Consider the following 20,869-nt stretch of genomic DNA (forward strand, 5'->3'; position numbering starts at 1 on the left):
GTACTGCTGCGACCCTGCACCACACTCACTATGCTACCACCACCACATTGCACCCAATTCCTCATACACACTACACTAACACCGCTACCCTACACCTCCTACATTACCTTACACAAACTACACTACCACCACTACACTGCACCCCACCACTGCCGCTACCCTACACCTCCTACCCCTACCTTATATGCATGCCGCTACCAGCCCTACACTACACTGCACCCCACTCCCCGCACACACTGCACTACAGCTGCTACCCTACCTTACACACAATATGCTACCACCGCTACACTGCACCCCATTCCCAGCACATAGCCGCTACCTTACACACAATATCCTACCACCGCTACACTGCACCCCATTCCCAGCACATAGCCGCTACCTTACACACAATATCCTACCACCGCTACACTGCACCCCATTCCCAGCACATAGCCGCTACCTTACACACAATATCCTACCACCGCTACACTGCACCCCATTCCCAGCACATAGCCGCTACCTTACACACAATATGCTACCACCGCTACACTGCACCCCATTCCCCGCGCACACTGAACCATAGCTGCACAAGCAGAGAACCCAGTGTGCACACATTTTAGTGATCCATTACGGTGGCAGGCTGGGCCCATAGACCTTACCAACAAAGTTACTGTGTGGGGGGCTATGGTGATGCTTCATCTTAGCGCACTGATTACTGGGAATAGATACCATGCCCGTGGGCATGGCATGTATTCACAAAGAAGCAGGGACGGACGGGCAGGCTATACTAGCATGGGGCAGGGTGCATTTTGCCCTGGAAAATCAGGCTAAAACAGCCTAATCTAAACACTTTCTAATATAACCCCCATCCCAGCACATATTAACACCCCCCCCCAGCGCGCATCACATACCTGACTATGCTGGTGTAGCTGGCTGTAGGGCTGGCTCCTCTGTCCTAGCCTTCTGGCTCCTCCAGTGAGTCCACATGTGCACTGTGGACCATGCTCAGCAGCAGAGCATTGGGAGGAGTGGCTCCTGGGCTGCTACTATGCGGTGGGGGGAGGGGGAGGTGACTGCTCTCTGTACTCACAGGGGACAGAAGAGGTGGGTGCGATGTTGCTGGCTGCTGCCTGCCATGCCATGCTGCCAGCGCCGCTGTCTGTCACACAGGCTCAGGCAGCGGGTGCTGGCAGCAACACTGTAGACACTTTTAGTCTGCATACCAGTGTATGCAAAGCCTCCCTGCTTTCAGTGCTTTGCATACGCTGCTGAACGGCGGCCGCCGACTGGTCACGCAGCAGCGCTTGGACAGGATCTGTGGCTGTGCACGGCGCGCGGGGATCAGAGGGCGGAGCCCGGAGTCAATCATCACTCATGAGCCGCTGCTCTGCAAAGGACCTTGGGAGCGGCTGCACATGCGCAGCAGACCTCCCACCGGCATTTTGGATACGGGGCGAAACGCCGCGCCCGCTAATTAATCACTGTGACTGAAATCGCGGTCCGCGGCCCAGCAGGGGGGTAGGTTGCGGGGATTGGCGGCCCGATTGTAATGTTTTATAGGCCGGCCCACCGGGAAGTGGCCCGGTTTCCCGGTGGGCCAATCCGCCCCTGGCCCATGTACACAGCACAACTACACCCAAGCATTCCCCCCTGGGTTTTTTGGAGTACTGTGGCCAGTGCCAGCTTATACCCACCCAGATTTATTGTTCTGAGCAGTGAGGAGGCCGTGCTGAGTAGCTTTAGCTGTGGATCCAAACCTCTAACCCTATATTGGTTTTATGTTCATATGTATCTAATAATGCTGAACTCCCAGTCCTTGAGATCCACCAATAGGTCATGTTTTCCAGACAATTTATGGATCTGTAGAATGAGACAGTTAGTAATGAATGTAGCACATGTGTGAAAATGTGACAAATAGTAATGACTTTGCACCAACTAGGTGGTTCGGGAAATGTGACAGTAATGGCTACACCTGTGCACCAGCTAGGTGGTCTGGTAATGTGACAGTTAGTAATGACTGCACCTGTGCCCCAGCTTGGTGGTCTGTGGAATGTGACAGTTAGTAGTGACTGCACCTGTGCACCAGCTAGGTGGTCTGGTAATGTGACAGTAATGACTGCACCTGTGCTCCATCTAAGTGGTCTGGGAAATGTGACAGTATTGACTGCACCTGTGCTCCAGCTAGGTGGTCTGGGAAATGTGAGAGTTAGTAATAAATACACCTGTGAATCAGCTAGATGGTCTGGGAAATGTGACAGTTAGTAATGACTGCGCCTGTGCACCAGCTAGGTGATCTGGGAATGTGACAGTAATGACTGCACCTGTGCTCCATCTAGGTGGTCTGGGAAATGTGAGAGTTATTAATAAATACACCTGTGAATCAGCTAGATGGTCTGGGAAATGTGACAGATAGTAATGACTACACCTGTGCACCAGCTAGGTGGTCTGGAAAACATGACCTGTTGGTAGAACCGTTTTGGCCAGCCTTGCTGTAGATGACACCTGTGACGTTGTGCGTGTACTGGCAGTGCTCACCTCTCAGTACAGATGTCATTGTGTCTCTCCTCCAGGATTCTCAGTCACTGTAAATGAGATTCTCGCACACCACAACCCCATTCAGTGAATATTGCCACACAAGTGGTATGTGTAATAGCCACAGAGGCTTTGGTGCGAGTCTAGCAGTGATCATTCACAAGGCAATAACAACTGTTTTTTATCAATGATAGCTGCTTTTACAAAAATGGGCCGTGTGTCAACCAATGCCATGTTGATCTATTGCTTGTGTCGACCTTTTGACCATTCACTCTATACAGCAGTGGTGGCCAACCCGTGGCTCTTGAGCCTCATGTGGCTCTCCTCCTTGTAAAGTGTGGCTCCTGCCCCCACTGCTGCCCGCTGCCCACCGTCCATCCCAGTACCCCCTGCTGCCGGTTCCCTGTATCCCTTCTCCTTCTGAGGGGAGGAGAGCACGCATCGCGCATCTCTCCTACCCCTTACTGTGCATCCTTGTGACTGGGCCGTCCGCCAATTAGAGCTTGCGGGCCAGCAGCCAATCAGGAGCCGGCCAGCGAGCTTTGATTGGTGGACGGCCCAGTCACAGGGAAGTGAGGGGGAAGGAGACGCGCAGTGTCCTGTGCTGTGCTCTCCTCCCCTCAGTGACATGACAGGACTGCAGGGGGACACCAGACTGTCCTCTCCCCACCTGGCAGCAGCAGCAACAACGGTGAGCGCTGCTGCTGGGAAATTTGCACTGTGGGGGCATAGCAGTCTGTGGCACTGTCTGGGCATAGCAGTCTGTGGCACTGTGGGGGCATAGCAGTTTGTGGCACTGTGGGGGCATAACAGTTTGTGGCACTGTGGGGGCATACCACCTTTTTGGCCCTGTGGGGGCATACCAGCTTTCTAGCACCGTAGGGGCATACCTGGCACCGTGTGGGGGGCATATGAGTATATGGCACTGCACTATTGGAGGCATATTTGTATCACACCCACCCAAGCGGTCAAATTAGACTACGCCCCTTTTTTGGCGCTTTCGCCTTCGGCGCGTGCATGATGTCGGCTCTTTAGCTTGACTACCGATATTTTTCGGCTCTTTACCTCTGACCGGTTGGCCACCCCTGCTATACCTAGACATTCTCTGTCAGCCGTCTGCATACCATCAGGCAGCGCTGTACTGTAGAATGAGCCTTCAGTTCCGGTGCTAAGCCGGTAGACCTCAGCATGGCACATGAATCCCAATACAGATATCCTCCGTAGTGATTGCGTTACTTAGGACAGTGGATGCCACCCTGATCTGCTTCTCCCTATAGCCCACAGAGCAGTCTGAGGGACCCTACACAGAGATCTTCCTGCATCTCTACAACATCTCCAAAGACTTCAACAAGCGCGATATCACCTGCAGAGCGGAGAACATGGCCGGCCAAACTAAGAAGGCAGTACAGATAGACGTCCATTGTAAGTAGTCCGTTCATTTCCTCTCTCTCCTCTCTGTCCCAAGGCTACAGCACATAACACTGTACGAAGAGTTGGTGGGCTGGGTTGCTCCAGCCAATCAGCTGCTAACTGTCATGTGTTTGAAAAATGACAGATGGCAGCTGATTGGCTGGAGCACACACACAAGGAGTTTTATCACTCGTTGATAAATGGGCCTCTAAGCATTTTGACTCTACAGACAGCTCCTTTATCCATCATACCTAGTGTAAATGAGATTGTCTGGGAAGTGAGTATATGTCTATGGGCAGGGACTTGTTTACCAGCGTTGGCTGCCAGACAGGTAGAGAGTCACCCATTATTCCCATGTTCCCGGTGAGACAGCATCACTCAATAGAAGAAGGTCTATGCTCTCATCAGGAGTCATCTCTTCCCGGCAGCCCTCTCGTGTCCAGAGAGCAGCGCGCTCTTACTTATGGGAAGGCAATCTCGCTCGCTGGAAAAATACTTCTAATTAATTCAAGAAACCAATAGCCACATGAAATGGAAAGGAATCGCACTCTGAGTCTTCTAATAAAACAGTGTGGTCCAGCTCTGACGTCACCCTGTAATTAACCCGTTCATACTGCATTCTGCAAGCTGCTATCTTACCCAGTGGGATTAAGGTGCAGCAGGGCGGAGCAGGCCTGACGCAGGGCGGAGCAGGCCTGAAGCAGGGCGGAGCAGGCCTGACGCAGGGCGGAGCAAGCCTGACGCAGGGCGGAGCAGGCCTGACGCAGGGCGGAGCAGGCCTGAAGCAGGGCGGAGCAGGCCTGGCGCAGGGCGGAGCAGGCCTGAAGCAGGGCGGAGCAGGCCTGTCGCAGGGCGGAGCAGGCCTAACGCAGGCCTGTCAGGGAACAGTACAGTTGAATTTAATTTTATTTTTTACGTCTTGACTATTGGGGGCACATTTCTTGTTCCAGACCAGTCCCAGACATTTTAGTTTCAGTGCAAATGGCCAGTTGTGGATTCCTGATTCAGACCTGTCGGCTAGGCTGTGTATGACAGGTAAACGCCTGCCTGGCTCAATGCCCCCCCCCCCTCCCCCTCAGATCGCCGACCGTCAAATTAATTTGTTTGCTGATGTCATGTGACATAATTTTTTTCCCATCTATGACGTCAGCCTCCCGCCCCGAGTAGGCAGCGACACGCTTGCATTCACAGGAGAACGCCCACTGGTTTTATGGGTAAGGCGTCAATTTACTAAATTTACTCTGAGTTCTATTGAAGATGGGAAATTGCCCATAGCAACCAATCGATTCTATTTATTATCTTCTAGAAGGTGCTAAATAAAGTGGAATCTGGTTGGTTGCTACATCCTATCTTCAATAGAACTCCCATCTTAGTAAATGACCCCTAAGCTTGCTGCGGGCAGAGCACGGGGGACAGTAAGCTTACAGCGAGCAAGTCGAGTTTCAACAAATCCCTGCTTAGTGGGTGGCTGCAAATAACTGTCACAGTTTCCAGGCCACCCAGACGGTCAGCTGTGAGGGTGTATTATATTGAGGTTTTATCATGGGTTTAGGGATCCTGTTAACATTAAATAATGTCAAACATGCTTTATATGAAATGTTTTCTGGATCCTATTCATTTGCCGGTGGTTTGCTTTCCGGTATACGGGTTATACGATGCCGTTACACGTAGCTAACCCTGGGCCCCGTCTTTCTCTCTCAGTCCCAGCGGTGGTGAAGGAGTTGGGAGAAGTCGTCCGCCAGTATCACTCCTGCATCCCATATACCATAGATGGGAACCCAGCGCCGGATCTGAGCTGGCAGTTCAACGGAGAGACCCTGGTCATGAACACGTACACGTTCACCAAGCCGCTGGAGTACAGAGAGAACGGGACGCTCATCCACGGCTGTCTGTACCTCAACAACCCCACACACGTCAACAATGGGAACTACACTCTGCTGGTGAGGAACTGGCTGGGGGAGGACAGTAAGAGCATGTACGGCACGTTTATGGATAATCCCTTCAACTTCAACCCGGAGGAGCCCATCCCAGGTGAGACCATTACACTGGTTACACCATATATATCCTCATATAACTCAGAGCGGGGATGTGTCTAGCCTTCTGAAGTGGTGGCGTTGCTTTTAGCAACCAATCAGATGCCAGCTGACACGGAATGTCCCTAGATCCTACTGAATTAATTGCCAAGTTCCTGTGCCCCTCCAGCTGCTATGAAACTACACACCCCAGAATGCCCTGCCATCATTTTGCTGTTGGGGAATGCTAAATCTGTGGCAAGGCATCCTGGGATGTGTGATTTTACAGGAGTTGGAGGGTCACAGGTTGCAGACCCCCGTGGCCCAGCTCTTATGAATGTCGGTGTCCCCACCCATAAGCTCTGCTGTCACACATTCACTTTCACTTACCAGCAGAAAAAAACAAAATGGCCGCCTCAGTGTCGCTAAAACTGCTGAAGCCATTTTAAGGTGCTTACAAACACGTTAAAATGTGTATGAGATTTTGCAGTGAAAGGAAGCAGCGCTGTGTTCTGTATTATAAATGACAATGATTATCATTTTCTGAAATTAACTCTCTTATTTGTTTATTTTTCAGTGTCCTTGTCCCCCGAGGGTAAGTCGGCCAGCTTAATTGTTTTTGTCAACAAACTCATTAAATTGTGAATGCCATTAAGCTGTCTTGCATCTCTTAAACTTGCAAATCATCTTTGGTAGATAAGTAGATTTCGGGGGATGATTTGAGTCTGTCTGTATCATTATTGCTGTCTGTCTCACAGAGACATGTGCCATTTTATGTTATCTTGTTCATAACTTGGAGTGCAAACAATTGTCGCCTGCGAATCATTATTTATGTATGTAAATTGCGTATTCATAAAGAGGTTGTCAGCAGTTCCTGAATTCAGCAGCTGACTAGCATCAATCCTGCTGTGCGTGGAGAAAATGCTTCCCCCATGCACCAGATGTGGCACATACATTCAGGCCTGTGTACCTGTAGGACTCCTAACATTTACATACCTCCCAACATTTGAGGTGACTGGGGCAGGACAGGGTGTGTGGATAATTTTTTTGGGTGTGGCCTGCTGAAAATGGGATGTGGTCTATACTTGCAGCACTTCCACGAGGCCACGCCCCGTTTTTTTGCTGCTGTGGGGCATGCCCAGCAGCTCTGTTAGCTGCTGGCCAGCCCCCAGCCCCTCTGCCTGCAAGAATAGACGCGGACAACAGGGGGGAACCAACTGCCCCCAAATGGGACACTGCCGGCAGCGGGTGGGACGTAGGTTCGTCCCAAAAAAATGGGACGTACCTACGATAAGTGGGACAGTTCGGAGGTATGCACTTAAGGTGCGCACACATGTGAACTATATGCACGATAACAGTATCATTAGACATATTACGCCACATCCATGCTTCTTTCTGCCCCCCAAATTTGCTTCTTCTGTCTTAAGAACAGCAATGGAACCACAGTTTGACTGACAGGAAGCTGCCGTTATTTGCTGGGTGTGGTTGGAAAAATGCAGGCGTGTCCATGGGTCAGATGTATCTAGCTTCAAAAGTGACAAAATGGAGAGTGATAAACAACCAGCCAATCATCTGCTAACTGCCATGCTGCAGGCTGGGTTTGAAAAATGATAGGTAGGCGCTGATTGGCTGGTTGTTTATCACTCTCCACTTTATCACTTTTGAAGCTGTTTTTAGGGTGGGTCTCTGACTTCAGCGCTGACCACTTCCAGCCTGTCTTAGTCGCAGATTAGTGGAAGTCTCAGACTTAATGTGCCCATACCTTAACGTACGATTTGGGACGATTTCACCTGATCCTGAGAGACCGGGCCAAGAAATTGGCCCAAATCGGATGTGTTTGATGTCCCCCTTGGGTCCAATGCGTGTTCCTGAGCCACAGGTTGGACCTGCTGCCAGTCTGATCTCCAATTTGGCTGCCCTTCCAGCGGTGGGAAATGAAGTAGGGGGGTCGCATGTGAAAGGTCCCAGGCGGCCGGATGGTCCATGCACTGCTGCGATACATGTTCCGGGAATTGCGGATGGATCTGAGAATGGATGGCGGTTAGCGATCACTTTCAATTCATTTGCAATTTTGCACCGGGCGGTTTCTTTTTCTGTCACAGCGACGACTTGCTGACTTAGGCCCTTGGCTCGCAGATAACAGTGGGTAGAGCATATTGTTGAAATCACGTTTTTGTGGGTATTTTTTCCGTCCTCGCCCCAGGTCATTGTCGGGCAGGTTCTGTCATCTGTCATCTCTGCAAAATGTATGGGAAGGTAATATAATAAAAAAGGGCCAACTGCTTTATAAAGTGGATTAGCTCCATTTCTTGCTGGGCGAAATGTAATAAAATAATAATTTAGCCCAGTAGTCAGCAGCGCCTTAGGGATATCTAGAGTATGGCAACATAAAGGCGTCAGCTTATACAAAGTGCACCTGAAACGGCTTCTACACCCTGAGTAATGGCAGCCAGCCGCCTGGGAGAGACGGGGAATATACTTGTGACTAGGGGTCTTGTACTGCTTATTTCAGGCACAAATCTGATTGGAATGAATTGTTATATTGTATACATAACCCCTGCATGAAACCACTTGTATAATACAGTTTAAGGTTGGGATGTCCATCAATGGGACTAGCAGGTAATAGAACAATAGCGCAACTCTGCCATCGATGGTGGAGAACCAGAAGGAATTAATATTTTTCTTTTCCCCCTTTCACAGGTGGGGGCAACAGCACGTTCCTGAACCCAGTAGAGACCGTAGAGGACAATACATTTGGGGTAAGGTTGTGACATAGACGTTTGTCTCCATGGCCACATTTAAGCATGATCCTCTAAATTCCAACTTAGAGGAGGGCTATCCTATCTTATGGTACCAACCATTCAGCATCTAACTCTTATGTTACAGGCTGTGTTTGAAAAAGACAGTTAGGAGCTGATTGGTTGGTCCTTTATCGCTCCCCACTTTATCTCTCCCCACAGCATAGAACAATCTGCCCCCTTAGTTCCTGACACACACCTTAGAGAACCACAAGACCAGCAGAAAGCAATTACCCAGCCAGATGTAATTTAAGTGCATTTGACAATGTGTTAATTTGTGCAGCATTCATAAGAATCTGGTCCTGAGGTGAAAGTGGTAAAGCCACTAATTGATGAACAATAAAGACTGGTTTTATTTGGAAAAGTAGTCAAAGGAAAGTGTAAGTCTAATGAAATGTTCTAGTAATAGTCTCATGCTCAGTACACACTGGGGGTCATTCAGTCCTGCCCGCTCGGCTGCATACATTCGGAGCCTAGGGAGCAGGATAACTCCGCCCCTGGCCAGACCCCCTCGCTACGCAGCAGAAGAGTAGCACAGGACTTACTTTTCTGCTGCACATTGATGTCCGAATTGGGGCCGGGCAATCTGCCCACCCTGAGCAGGCAGAGGCAGAGGCCCACCCAGCGTTTTTATGGCCGCCCACCGATTTTGTGGCCATGAAATGCCTAGTGTCCACCCCAGAATGCCCCCTGCCTGTCAATCAGGCATTGAGTTCCGTGGCAAATGAAAACATTGCCAAACCCACTCTCTGTGGGGGTCTGCACATGTGCAATCCCTCACCACCAGACCCTAAAAGTGGGACACAGACATTGGTATCCCAGAACTGAATTTCTAGGTAATCAGATAAATGGACAGGAAGGAATACCGCTGGGCCTACTCTGCACTCTGCTAGTAATGCCTCCTCCTGTCTCTGAGCACTTGGACCCCAAGTAGTGTAGCATGTAGCCCAGTCACAGTCCAAGAAAATGAAACACAAAATCATGAAAGATTTGTGTCAACCATTGCGACGTCAACCTCTTGCCTGTGTCAACCTTTTGTTGACCTATTGCCTGTTGATCTTTTGTCAAAGTCGACCTAATCCAATGTCAACCTGTTACATATAAACCTTTTGGTGTCAACGTATTGACCTGTCATCTGGATCCTGTGAGTTCTCATATAAACCCCAACAGATAATAACTATTTAGGGTGTATTGTGATAACCTGAATTCTATAGGACTCTATCCCATGTCTGAGTGTTCCAGGGTGACTTATAATACACTACGTCACCTGATGAGGGGCTTCTGGGGAAGAGAGCGGCCTCACTGTGTCCATGTGTTTTCCATCAGATCTCAGTCGCTGTGGGATTGGCCGTCTTCGCCTGCTTATTCCTGCTCGTCATGCTGATCGTTCTTAATAAATGCGGGAGACATTCTAAGTTTGGAATCAACCGTGAGTGTTAAATTTTCCTGAATTCATCTCAATCTTCTAGTCACAAGTAAATGTATATCGCAAACTACAGAGTTCCCCAAATCCAGTCTCTGGGACACCGGAGCAGGGCATGTTTCACAGGATCAAGTCTTATACTTAGCACCAACATATTTTAAAATTCACCAGTCAGTAATGGATGGACTTGTGCACAAACTAGAAGACCTGGAAAACCGGCCCTGTTATGGTTCCCTAAGAGGCGGATTTGAGAGACATATTTTTATGTTGTAAATGTGCTCGCTGTGTTTGTGTCATGCACTGTTGCACCAAACAGCCCCTTTACTATTGTCCTATACATCTCCATCTACAGTCTTCTCCACCTGTACTCTTCTCATACGTATGTCCATTCTTCATATTTATCCTTCCCATGGTCCATGCTTCTCTATTCTCTTCCTCCACATGTCTATCCTTCCCTCTCATCATCCCAGGACTTCTCTCCCCCACATGTCTATCCTTCCCTCTGATCATCCTGATGTTCCTGGTCACTTCTCCCCTCCACATGTCTGTTTCCCTCTGATCATCCCTATGTTCCTGGGTCACTTCTCCCCTCCACATGTCTATCCTTCCCTCTGATCATCCCGATGTTCTTGGTCACTTCTCTCCTCCACATGTCTATCCTTCCCTTTGACCATCCCAATGTTCCTGGTCACTTCTCTCCTCCACATGTCTATCCTTACCTCTGATCATCCCGATGTTTTTGGTCACTTCTCCCCTCCATATGTCTATCCTTCCCTCTGATCATACCTATGTTCCTGGTCACTTCTCCCCTCCACATGTCTATCCTTCACTCTGATCATCCCTATGTTTCTGGTCACTTCTCTCCTCTACATGTCTATCCTTCCCTCTGATCATCCCAATGTTCCTGGTCACTTCTCGCCTCCATATGTCTATCCTTTCCTCTGATCATCCCAATGTTCCTGGTCACTTCTCTCCATCACATGTCTATCCTTCCCTCTGACCATCCCAATGTTCCTGGTCACTTCTCGCCTCCACATGTCTATCCTTTCCTCTGATCATCCCAATGTTCTTGGTCACTTCTCTCCATCACATTTCTATCTTTCCCTCTAAACATCCCAATGTTCCTGGTCACTTCTCGCCTCCATATGTCTATCATTTCCTCTGATCATCCCGAAGTTCCTGGTCACTTCTCTCCTCCACATGTCTATCCTTACCTCTGATCATCCCGATGTTTTTGGTCACTTCTCCCCTCCATATGTCTATCCTTCCCTCTGATCATACCTATGTTCCTGGTCACTTCTCCCCTCCACATGTCTATCCTTCCCTCTGATATCCCTATGTTTCTGGTCACTTCTCTCCTCCACATGTCTATCCTTCCCTCTGATCATCCCAATGTTCCTGGTCACTTCTCGCCTCCACATGTCTATCCTTTCCTCTGATCATCCCAATGTTCCTGGTCACTTCTCTCCATCATATGTCTATCCTTCCCTCTGACCATCCCAATGTTCCTGGTCACTTCTCGCCTCCACATGTCTATCCTTTCCTCTGATCATCCCAATGTTCCTGGTCACTTCTCTCCATCACATGTCTATCTTTCCCTCTAAACATCCCAATGTTCCTGGTCACTTCTCGCCTCCATATGTCTATCCTTTCCTCTGATCATCCCAATGTTCCTGGTCACTTCTCTCCATCACATGTCTATCCTTCCCTCTGATCATCCCAATGTTCCTGGTCACTTCTCTCCTCCACATGTCTATCCTTCCCTCTGATCATCCCGAAGTTCCTGGTCACTTCTCTCCTCCACATGTCTATCCTTACCTCTGATCATCCCGATGTTTTTGGTCACTTCTCACCTCCATATGTCTATCCTTCCCTCTGATCATACCTATGTTCCTGGTCACTTCTCCCCTCCACATGTCTATCCTTCCCTCTGATCATCCCTATGTTTCTGGTCACTTCTCTCCTCTACATGTCTATCCTTCCCTCTGATCATCCCAATGTTCCTGGTCACTTCTCGCCTCCACATGTCTATCCTTTCCTCTGATCATCCCAATGTTCCTGGTCACTTCTCTCCATCGCATGCCTATCCTTCCCTCTGACCATCCCAATGTTCCTGGTCACTTCTCGCCTCCACATGTCTATCCTTTCCTCTGATCATCCCAATGTTCCTGGTCACTTCTCTCCATCACATGTCTATCTTTCCCTCTAAACATCCCAATGTTCCTGGTCACTTCTCTCCTCCACATGTCTATCCTTCCCTCTGACCATCCCAATGTTCCTGGTCACTTCTCGCCTCCACATGTCTATCCTTTCCTCTGATCATCCCAATGTTCTGGTCACTTCTCTCCTCCACATGTCTATCCTTCCCTCTGATCATCCCAGGACTTCTCTCCTCCACATGTCTATCCTTCCCTCTCATCATCCCAGGACTTCTCTCCCCCACATGTCTATCCTTCCCTCTAATCATCCTAATGTTCCTGGGTCACTTCTCTCCTCCACATGTCTATCCTTCCCTCTGATCATCCTGATGTTCCTGGGTCACTTCACTGAGCTGTGTTATGCCATTCTGATGTTCCTGATGTTGAGACATGTCAGGAGCCTTCACAACCTTCTGGCACTAGGCTGCCACGGCGTCCAATTCGTCTGACAGTGAAATACGCTAGCACCTCACAATTCTCCTTTCAGCGTTCCAGAAAACGGCATAGTTTTCTGGGGATGCCAAGGCCAAAGGCTGCCTCCCTGGATGCATCTGCACTGGCTCCAGCTGCGAGAAAACACTGGCCATCCTGAATGACTTGAATGAAGCTTATTTAGATGGCCCAGGTGTGCACAGGGTGATCCTATTCTCAGTCTCATTGCTGGATCACAGAAGCCGTCATTTACACAAGGAACCTCCTGTGGCATTAGCACAGCCAGTGAGTACGCAGTGGTTGTGATACTGTTTCCATGTCGGAATCATGCCCAATTCATAGCTGATCACAGGGCTGCTACAAAGCAGAGCCTGCGAACACATAGCCACCACCCCACCAGATTGAAATGCCACCAATGGGCAAGCCTGCAAATGGCATCGCAGCCTTGCAAAAAATCCATTCACAATCACTCACCATCAAATGATTGGCCCATGTGTGCAGCAGCTGAGTAGCCAGAGACGTACTTTGCGGCTGCGATGCAACTGGATGATCGGGACCGGAGCTGATGTCAGAGGTCCTCCCTGGGGTTTCTCCAGCCACCTGTCAATCACCCTGCGTACTGCCACCGATAGAAAACCGACAGTGGCTTTCATCACAGAGAGTCCTTACCTACAAACTGTGCACGTGCGCGGTAGCTTAATAATCGCTCATTCTGCATATTCGGAGTCCAGCATACGAGTTTGAATCAGGCCCTTGTATGGAAACCCCAACGGTCACTGAATAATATTTAGTGCGGCATCATTTCTGCCCTTGAACCTGACATCTCAGAAATACATCTTACATGGGCAATACCTACTTAAGGTGCTGGTTTCCATCTGTTGACGCAAAAAAGCCACGTAACCTGTGGATTTTGCCACTTTTAGCGTTTACCCGGGTTGTATTGCCGGGTTGCTGGACCCGGTCCAGATGCGCAAACGCCTCTGTCAACTATCACAGTGGCCGAGGTGTTTGCACACAGCAGGGCACGTAGTGGGTGGGCAGGGAGATGTTGTGAAGTGGGTTTTTTGGGCTTGCCCAGATAAACTGTGGGTGCACCCAGAAGAACGCTGGGCGTCCCCATGTGAACGCAGACATGGCAAAGCGGCTGACATCACATGACGTCAGCGGCTGCCCTGTTCTCTGGGAAATCAGAGACAAAGAAGTCAGTCTACATTGGCTTTTTTTTGTGACCAGGTAAAAAATCATTTGATGGCCGTCAAAAAAAATTTCTCCTGTACGCCCACATGCGTACACACCCATTCGCATGCAGGCGCAGACATTGCTATTTTTATGCTTGGTCTTATATGCACACAGTATTTGATGGTCTTTTTTGTGTTGCTACTTAGCATGCTATAATATGACTGTTATAAATAAAAATATATGTTGTCACTCTATTAGCGCGCCCACTCATTGTATGTTTTTGTATTTTTACCCTACGAGGCTGGCCTGCCTCTTTATGGTGAGCAGCCTCCAGAGTTAAGTTGTGTACACAAGGTGCGTTTGGTGGCTGCCGATATCCGGCGGAGTGTCGGCATCAGCTGGTAGGGATGGAGGGACGGTGCGGCCCTTGTTACGAGACAGCAGAAATAGTCTGTGCTGCACAGTCTATTTCTACTTCCAATTCCAACGCCATGGGGCCGCGCATTGGGATTGGATGCGGCTTAACACGGTGCGATTTGAACTAACTAGCTATCAATTTTAATGATATGGTCAAAAGTGAGACCCAAGGAACAAACCATAAGATTCAGGTGTTTTAGATCCCCAGCGCCAGGTGCAGACATTTTCTTATTTTTTTTTTACCTGAATATCTCTGCCTTCCGCTATTCCCTTATCGCAAGTTTTATTGGATCTTGGATTATTAATTTTAAGGCATAATTATTAGTATTATTACATTATTAATTATGAATAATACATTATTGTAAGTATTTTTAATTATTATCATTACATTATTATTAGTAAATAATTATAATTATTATTATTATTATTATTATTATTATTATTATTATTAAGCTTCCACGAGTCTGAAAATATTCCCTGATTTAAGGCGGTATTTATATTCAGACTCCTATGTTTCCATGCCGATCCCCTGTAATCGCTCCCTGTGTAAAGGATCAATAGAGAAGGCAGAACACGGATGTAATAAAAGGAATGTTAATAGCAGGGGATTTGTGTACAGGAAAATATATAGACGCCTATCGCAGGTACAGCATGTATAGCTGCGTATAAGACATTGATTATATAGTCCCTGCTACCATGGTAACATGATCATATTATAATACGTTTTATCAATCATCAGTGAATCCACGTATTGTAGCTAAGAGGAATTGTTGGTGAGATGGGAATAATAATGGGCAAAAGGTGAGAAAGTGTTCTGTATTGTGACACAGGGGTGTAATTAGTAAGCCCTGGAGAGAGATAAAGTAGCAGCCAATCAGCTCCTAACTGTCGTGTTACAGGTTGTGTTTAAAATGACAGTTGGGAGCTGATTGGCTGGTACTGTATATCCACCTACTTTATCTCTACCGGCAGCGGTGCAGGAGGGATCGGAGATTCCTACTGGGGTCCCTACTACATGAATTCGGGGGATAGCGTGATAAATGGGCCCCTAAGCCATCGTTTTGATGGGGCTTTAACTAGTTTTGTATAAATAAAGCTACATAATCAACCTGTTTCCTGCCTACTCATTGGCTAATACAGTAGGTTTGGTTTTGCAGGGTGAAGAGAAAAGAGCAAAAATAATTCCTAACTGTAATCTATTATTTAAAAAAATTCCATCACAAACTATTGATATTTTTTAACCTCTTCGCTTCCTGTGAGGGCGCAATGGAAACACGCAGAGGCGTTAGGATTAATTGTGTGCTGGAAGCCAGGTTCTCGAGAAGAAATGTTTTCCTGCAGTATGACTTTAACTAAGACAAGGAGAAAGTGTTTTGAGAAGAAGCACACTTCATTAGGGCTTGTTTCCCCCGCGCCAATGCAGCAAGGAGCTGCTAATTCACTTTTGAAATTCATTCAAGCCTTAAATGGGTTTGATGTGTCTGTTTCCCAAGGGCCAGAAGGCTGGAGATAGTGTAGAAGACTGAGAGTGAGATGGAAAAGTAGCTGGTGGCTCAGCACTAAAGTCTATTGCTAGCTACAGAACAGTTGCTGTAACCCTTTCTGCACTCTACAACCGATGCCGAGGGTGAGCGAAGCCTAAATCACGTACTCTTATAGAGGCACGTATACCCCCACCCAGTCTGGCACCAAGAAACAATCCGCGGTCAAATCGCTTCCATCCCATGTCTTCCCCATTCTGGAGTTTGGTCTAAACAACAACTGAACCTCTTGACCTTACTTGGTACACTGGGTTACTGCTACAGGTTTAGACTTATGCATTATCATGCAGTTATATTTTACTATATATCTGAATAAATACAAAGTGCAGCAACGGTGTAACAATGTAAGGCATTGGGACTAGTGCACTGCAGGTGGGGCAGATGTACCAGGTGCAGAGAGAATTAGATTTGGGTGGGGTGTGTTCAAAATGAAATCTTTGTTGTAGTGTAAAAATAAAGCAGCCAGTATTTACCCTGCACAGAAACAAAATAACCCACCCAAATCTAACTCTCTCTGCACATGTTACTTCTGCCCCACCTGCAGTGCAGCATGGTTTTGCCCATTAAAGAAGGAGTTTGCTTTTCCAAACCAGCCTGAATCACCTCCTTTGCGATGGATTTTGATCGCAAACATTCAAATGGCAAATTTCAATTTAATATTCCAGATCATTTATTTTGTCTACCTTGTATGTATATCCTTTCTCCTGATTTCTCGGCGCGGTGGAACTTTGTCACTCCATGCTAATAATGATGTTCCCCCTGCTGTCATTTACAGCAGATATTAGGTGTCATCATAATGGCATGACGCACAGGCTGAGCGATGTAACGCAGGGCTCAGGACTCCCGAGGGGCCTTGTAATATGTGTAATGATGTACTGGGGAGGGGGGGGTACTATGCTTGTATATTGCACACATCCTCACCACTGCACTGGCTGATGTGTTCCAGAAATGTCATTACAATGGCAGATTTCACCTCTTTAAACCTGATTCACCATCAGTTTATTAACCCTTTGAGTGCAGGGCCGGCCATAGGCAAACTAGGCAATTGCCTAGGGCATTTGGAATGCCTAGGGGCATCAGCAGCTTCTGCTGATTAAAATGATATGCAGCATGCCTATATTCTGTGTGTGAGTGAGGCTGTATCTGCATATGAAATAGTGTATTCATGGAAATCACTGTAACATAGCATTCCGTATGCAGGTACAGCCACAGTCGCACACAAAATATAGGCATGCCGCATATCATTTTAATCATTGGAAGCTCCTTGTGTGTGCTGGTCATAACAATGCAACTGGCTAGGAGCTGCATGGCCAATTGAGGCAAGATGTATGAGGAAACATCTGTATCCAAGCAGAGGCAGAGGCCACAGTGTTAGCGGCTGTGCGAGTGCTGTCTGCGGGTGGGTTGGTTGTGCAATAGTGTTCGGCATATGTGTAAGGGGCATTATGTGTGTCATGTATAAATGCATTAATAATGTGCGACATATGTGTAACAGGCATTATGTGTTTCATGTGTATAAGGGCATTAATAATGTGCAACATATATGTAAGGGGCATTATGTGTGTCATTATGTGTATGAAGGGCATTAATAAAGGTTGGCATAATGTGTAAGGGGCATTATGGTTATAAGGACATTAAAAATGTGTGTCATGTGTAAGGGGCATTACTGTGTGGTATTATCAGGGGTGCCGAGAGAAAGGGGTAGGGATACAAATTACCCAGGCCAATGTCTGATGGGAGGGCCCAGTGGGGGCCCGGGCCCCCTCCCCTTATGTGACAGCAGCAGCTGCAGCTCTTCTCCTCTGCCCAGCACACACTGCTTCGTGCTGGGTTGCAGTGTGGCCATGGAGGTGGTTAAAATACAATATTTTCTCAGGATTTTTTTCTAAGGGTATAATGTGAATAATGTGAGGAGTAATTTAAATAAGGTAAAGTGGTAACTACTGTGTGATGTAACGTGAATAAGGGACACCATCGCATGATATAATGTGAATAAAGTTGCACTACTGTGTGGCATAATTTGAATTGGGGGTAAAATTGTGTGGCCATGCCCCTTCCCAGCAAGAACACACCTCCGTTTGGGCCGCGCACTGAATATGTGCACTGTTTCTATTTAAAATATTGCGGGTAGGAGCACCAAAATGATGACTGCTATGATGAGGGTTGATTGTGCTGGGAAAGGGGAGCAGGGTCAGAGGCGGAACTAGTGGCGGTGCTAGGGGGCACCAGACAAAATCTTGCCTAGGACGTCATTTAGGCTAGGGCCGGCTCTGTTTGAGTGCCAGCGTTGTTGTGGGACATGTGCAAAATATCTGCTAAAAATGCTGGCAGCGACCGTTCTTTTTGGGGGGGAGTGTTTAACTAAACTACGATGAATTGACTTTAGAGGCAATAACCAAAGAGATTCATGTTCCTCGACGATGGCATTTTTAGCGGATATTTTGCACATCACCCACAGCAACGTTGGAACTCAAAGGGTTAAAAAATAACTAGCTATTATATACATCATTTGATCATGTCAAAATGGGGGGGGATAATATCTTTGGAAAAGACTCTCACCACCCAGCATCTAAACAGCGCGAGTCTGGGGGATATACTGTAGGTAATAGTCTCAGGATATACTCAGTCGTGTGGTGGCTCAGCTGGAAGGCTGTCTGAAACCAGGATATAGCTGCTAATGCTGGTGATGGATCTCACATCACCAACCTGGCCCATCACAACCTAGTGTGCTAGATCCACATGACACCAGGCACCCAGGGCTGGTAGGTGATTGGTGCATCCTCAGTCAGGTGTCCTGAGTTAGGTGTTGCACTTTGTTTATTATAGTGCAACATGAACACTATAGTACAGCCGCATGCAGGACTACACTCCACTCTGCTACCCTTCTCAGGTGGTCTCCTCACTGACTGGGGGCATATCGTCAGCATCATCCATCTTCCATAGAAGGCAATGACAGGGAAGCCCCATGTCTGGGGACCCTAAGCAGGGACTCTGTCATCAATGGCTCCCATTGCTGCTGAGCTATGTATTGGGAAGAGAAGACACCTATCTACAACTCTTACTGCAACCAAAATAATCCTACCCGGGCCTCCATCATTGCTGCCAGTAGGTGACCTGTCTGCTAGTGCGCTGTGTGAGGTCCTGCATCAGGTAGTGACCTCTATATCTGTGTCCCACATGGTGTAATGTCCTAGATACCAAGAAGAGTCATCTGCTGGCAGGAGAGCACACAGCTACTGGGCAGCTGGGGCAGATCAGTGATTACCAATACCCCTGGTGTAACATCCCAGATACCAAGACGAGCCCTCTGCTGGCAGGAGAGCACACGGCTACTGGGCAGCTGGGTCAGATCAGTGATTACCTAGACCCCTGGTGTAACATCCCAGATACCAAGACGAGCCCTCTGCTGGCAGGAGAGCACACGGCTACTGGGCAGCTGGGTCAGATCACTGATTACCTAGACCCCTGGTGTAACATCCCAGATACCAAGAAGAGTCCTCTGCTGGCAGGAGAGCACACGGCTACTGGGCAGCTGGGGCAGATCACTGATTACCTAGACCCTGGTGTAACATAATGAGATACAACTGAGTCAGCTCAGCTACAGGTCTCAGTGTCTTCTGTAATGCAGCAGTAATAAACAATAAGGGGGAAATTTACTAAAGATGGATTGTTCAATGTTATTATATTTCAGGAGCTAAATCGCTTTTTAGTAATAGATACATTTTTTAAGTGCTAGTACTAAAAATTAATCCATACGGGTCCAGAACCTTGGTCTCCCCATCACTGACCAGTGCAGTATCAGGCTACTAGTCCAGTGAGCCAGCACAGGATATAACACATGACCAGCGATGGCAGAGGACAAGGCTAGCTGCAATGTTACTCTATAGACTGTTGTTAGGCCAGATGATAACAATACGGAAAATCTCCTGCTTCTAGTAACACCTCCCATGGCTCAGTCAGTATATCGGCAGGTACTTGGTATGTCATGGTGGTGGAGACTGGAGTTCGAATCCCACAGTGGTTTGTTCTCTGCTCAAAGATATAAACAGAGGATTTTGTTGGTTTAATGATTTTGCTTAGTGCTAGAAAACAATAAAAGCCCACCTAGCTCTGCTGTAGCCGCTCTCCCTACCGGCCCTATCCAGGAACACCCTAGCTCGGGGGACGCTCCTCGCACGCTCTGACTGTGCGTTATACACCGTCAGGGCTGCTGCGGAGCATCCGCCACATCCACCACACGAGGCACTTAGCTACAAGGATACGACCATCGCTGTCAGAGTTTGGGGGAGGGAGCATGCAGGGTAAGTGGTGAGGGGGGAGCATGCAGTGTGGAGGGTGCCAGCTCATAAGAAGCGGCGAAGGTTTTCTCATCATCCATGAGGGATCCAAGGTGCTAAAGAGAAACCACTATGGGAATCGAACCGGGGACCTGTCTAGGATTGCCATTATAGAGAGCAGCTACTAGCCCACTGAGCTAGTCAGGCTATAGGTAACCCAGGTTTTTTTTTAAATTATATCATCTAGTTTACTGCAAATTTAAAGCACTAAAGGGAAACCACCATGGGACTAGAACCGGGAGACCCATGGACATTGTCAGTATAGAGACCAGCTACTAGCCCACTGAGCTACGCAGGCCATAGCTTTCCCATGCTTTTTTTTTAAATTATATCAACACCATTGTAAAATCCACATAACTAAATGGTAAACACCATGTGCTTCAAACCAGGGACCATTCTGCCATTACCAGAGCAGCTACTCGCCCACCGAGCTATGCAGGCTACAAGTGAAGCTGGTGGTCATTTTCTCAGTATTATCATCATGCCTAGTGTAATATCATGTGGTGGCTCAGCTGGAAGGCTGCCTGGTACTGGTATGTGGCTGCTAATGCGGTTGGTATCACCAACATGGCTCATCACAACCTTGTGTGCTAGATCCACATGCCATGGAG

General features: G+C 48.0%; 1 protein-coding gene across 1 annotated transcript in view; it reads left to right on the forward strand.

Annotated features, from left to right (window-relative positions):
• NTRK1 (neurotrophic receptor tyrosine kinase 1) overlaps positions 1–20,869 on the forward strand; it is a 99,341-nt gene that overhangs the window by 49,883 nt on the left and 28,589 nt on the right. The window contains exons 7-11 of the mRNA XM_083167414.1: positions 3,789–3,933; positions 5,623–5,952; positions 6,511–6,528; positions 8,634–8,692; positions 10,058–10,160. Coding sequence (XP_083023540.1) covers positions 3,789–3,933; positions 5,623–5,952; positions 6,511–6,528; positions 8,634–8,692; positions 10,058–10,160 — 655 coding nt within the window. The remainder of the gene's footprint in view (positions 1–3,788; positions 3,934–5,622; positions 5,953–6,510; positions 6,529–8,633; positions 8,693–10,057; positions 10,161–20,869) is intronic.

This window comes from Crinia signifera, chromosome 12 (assembly GCF_055691185.1).
Source record: "Crinia signifera chromosome 12, ASM5569118v1, whole genome shotgun sequence".
Lineage (NCBI taxonomy): Eukaryota > Metazoa > Chordata > Amphibia > Anura > Myobatrachidae > Crinia > Crinia signifera.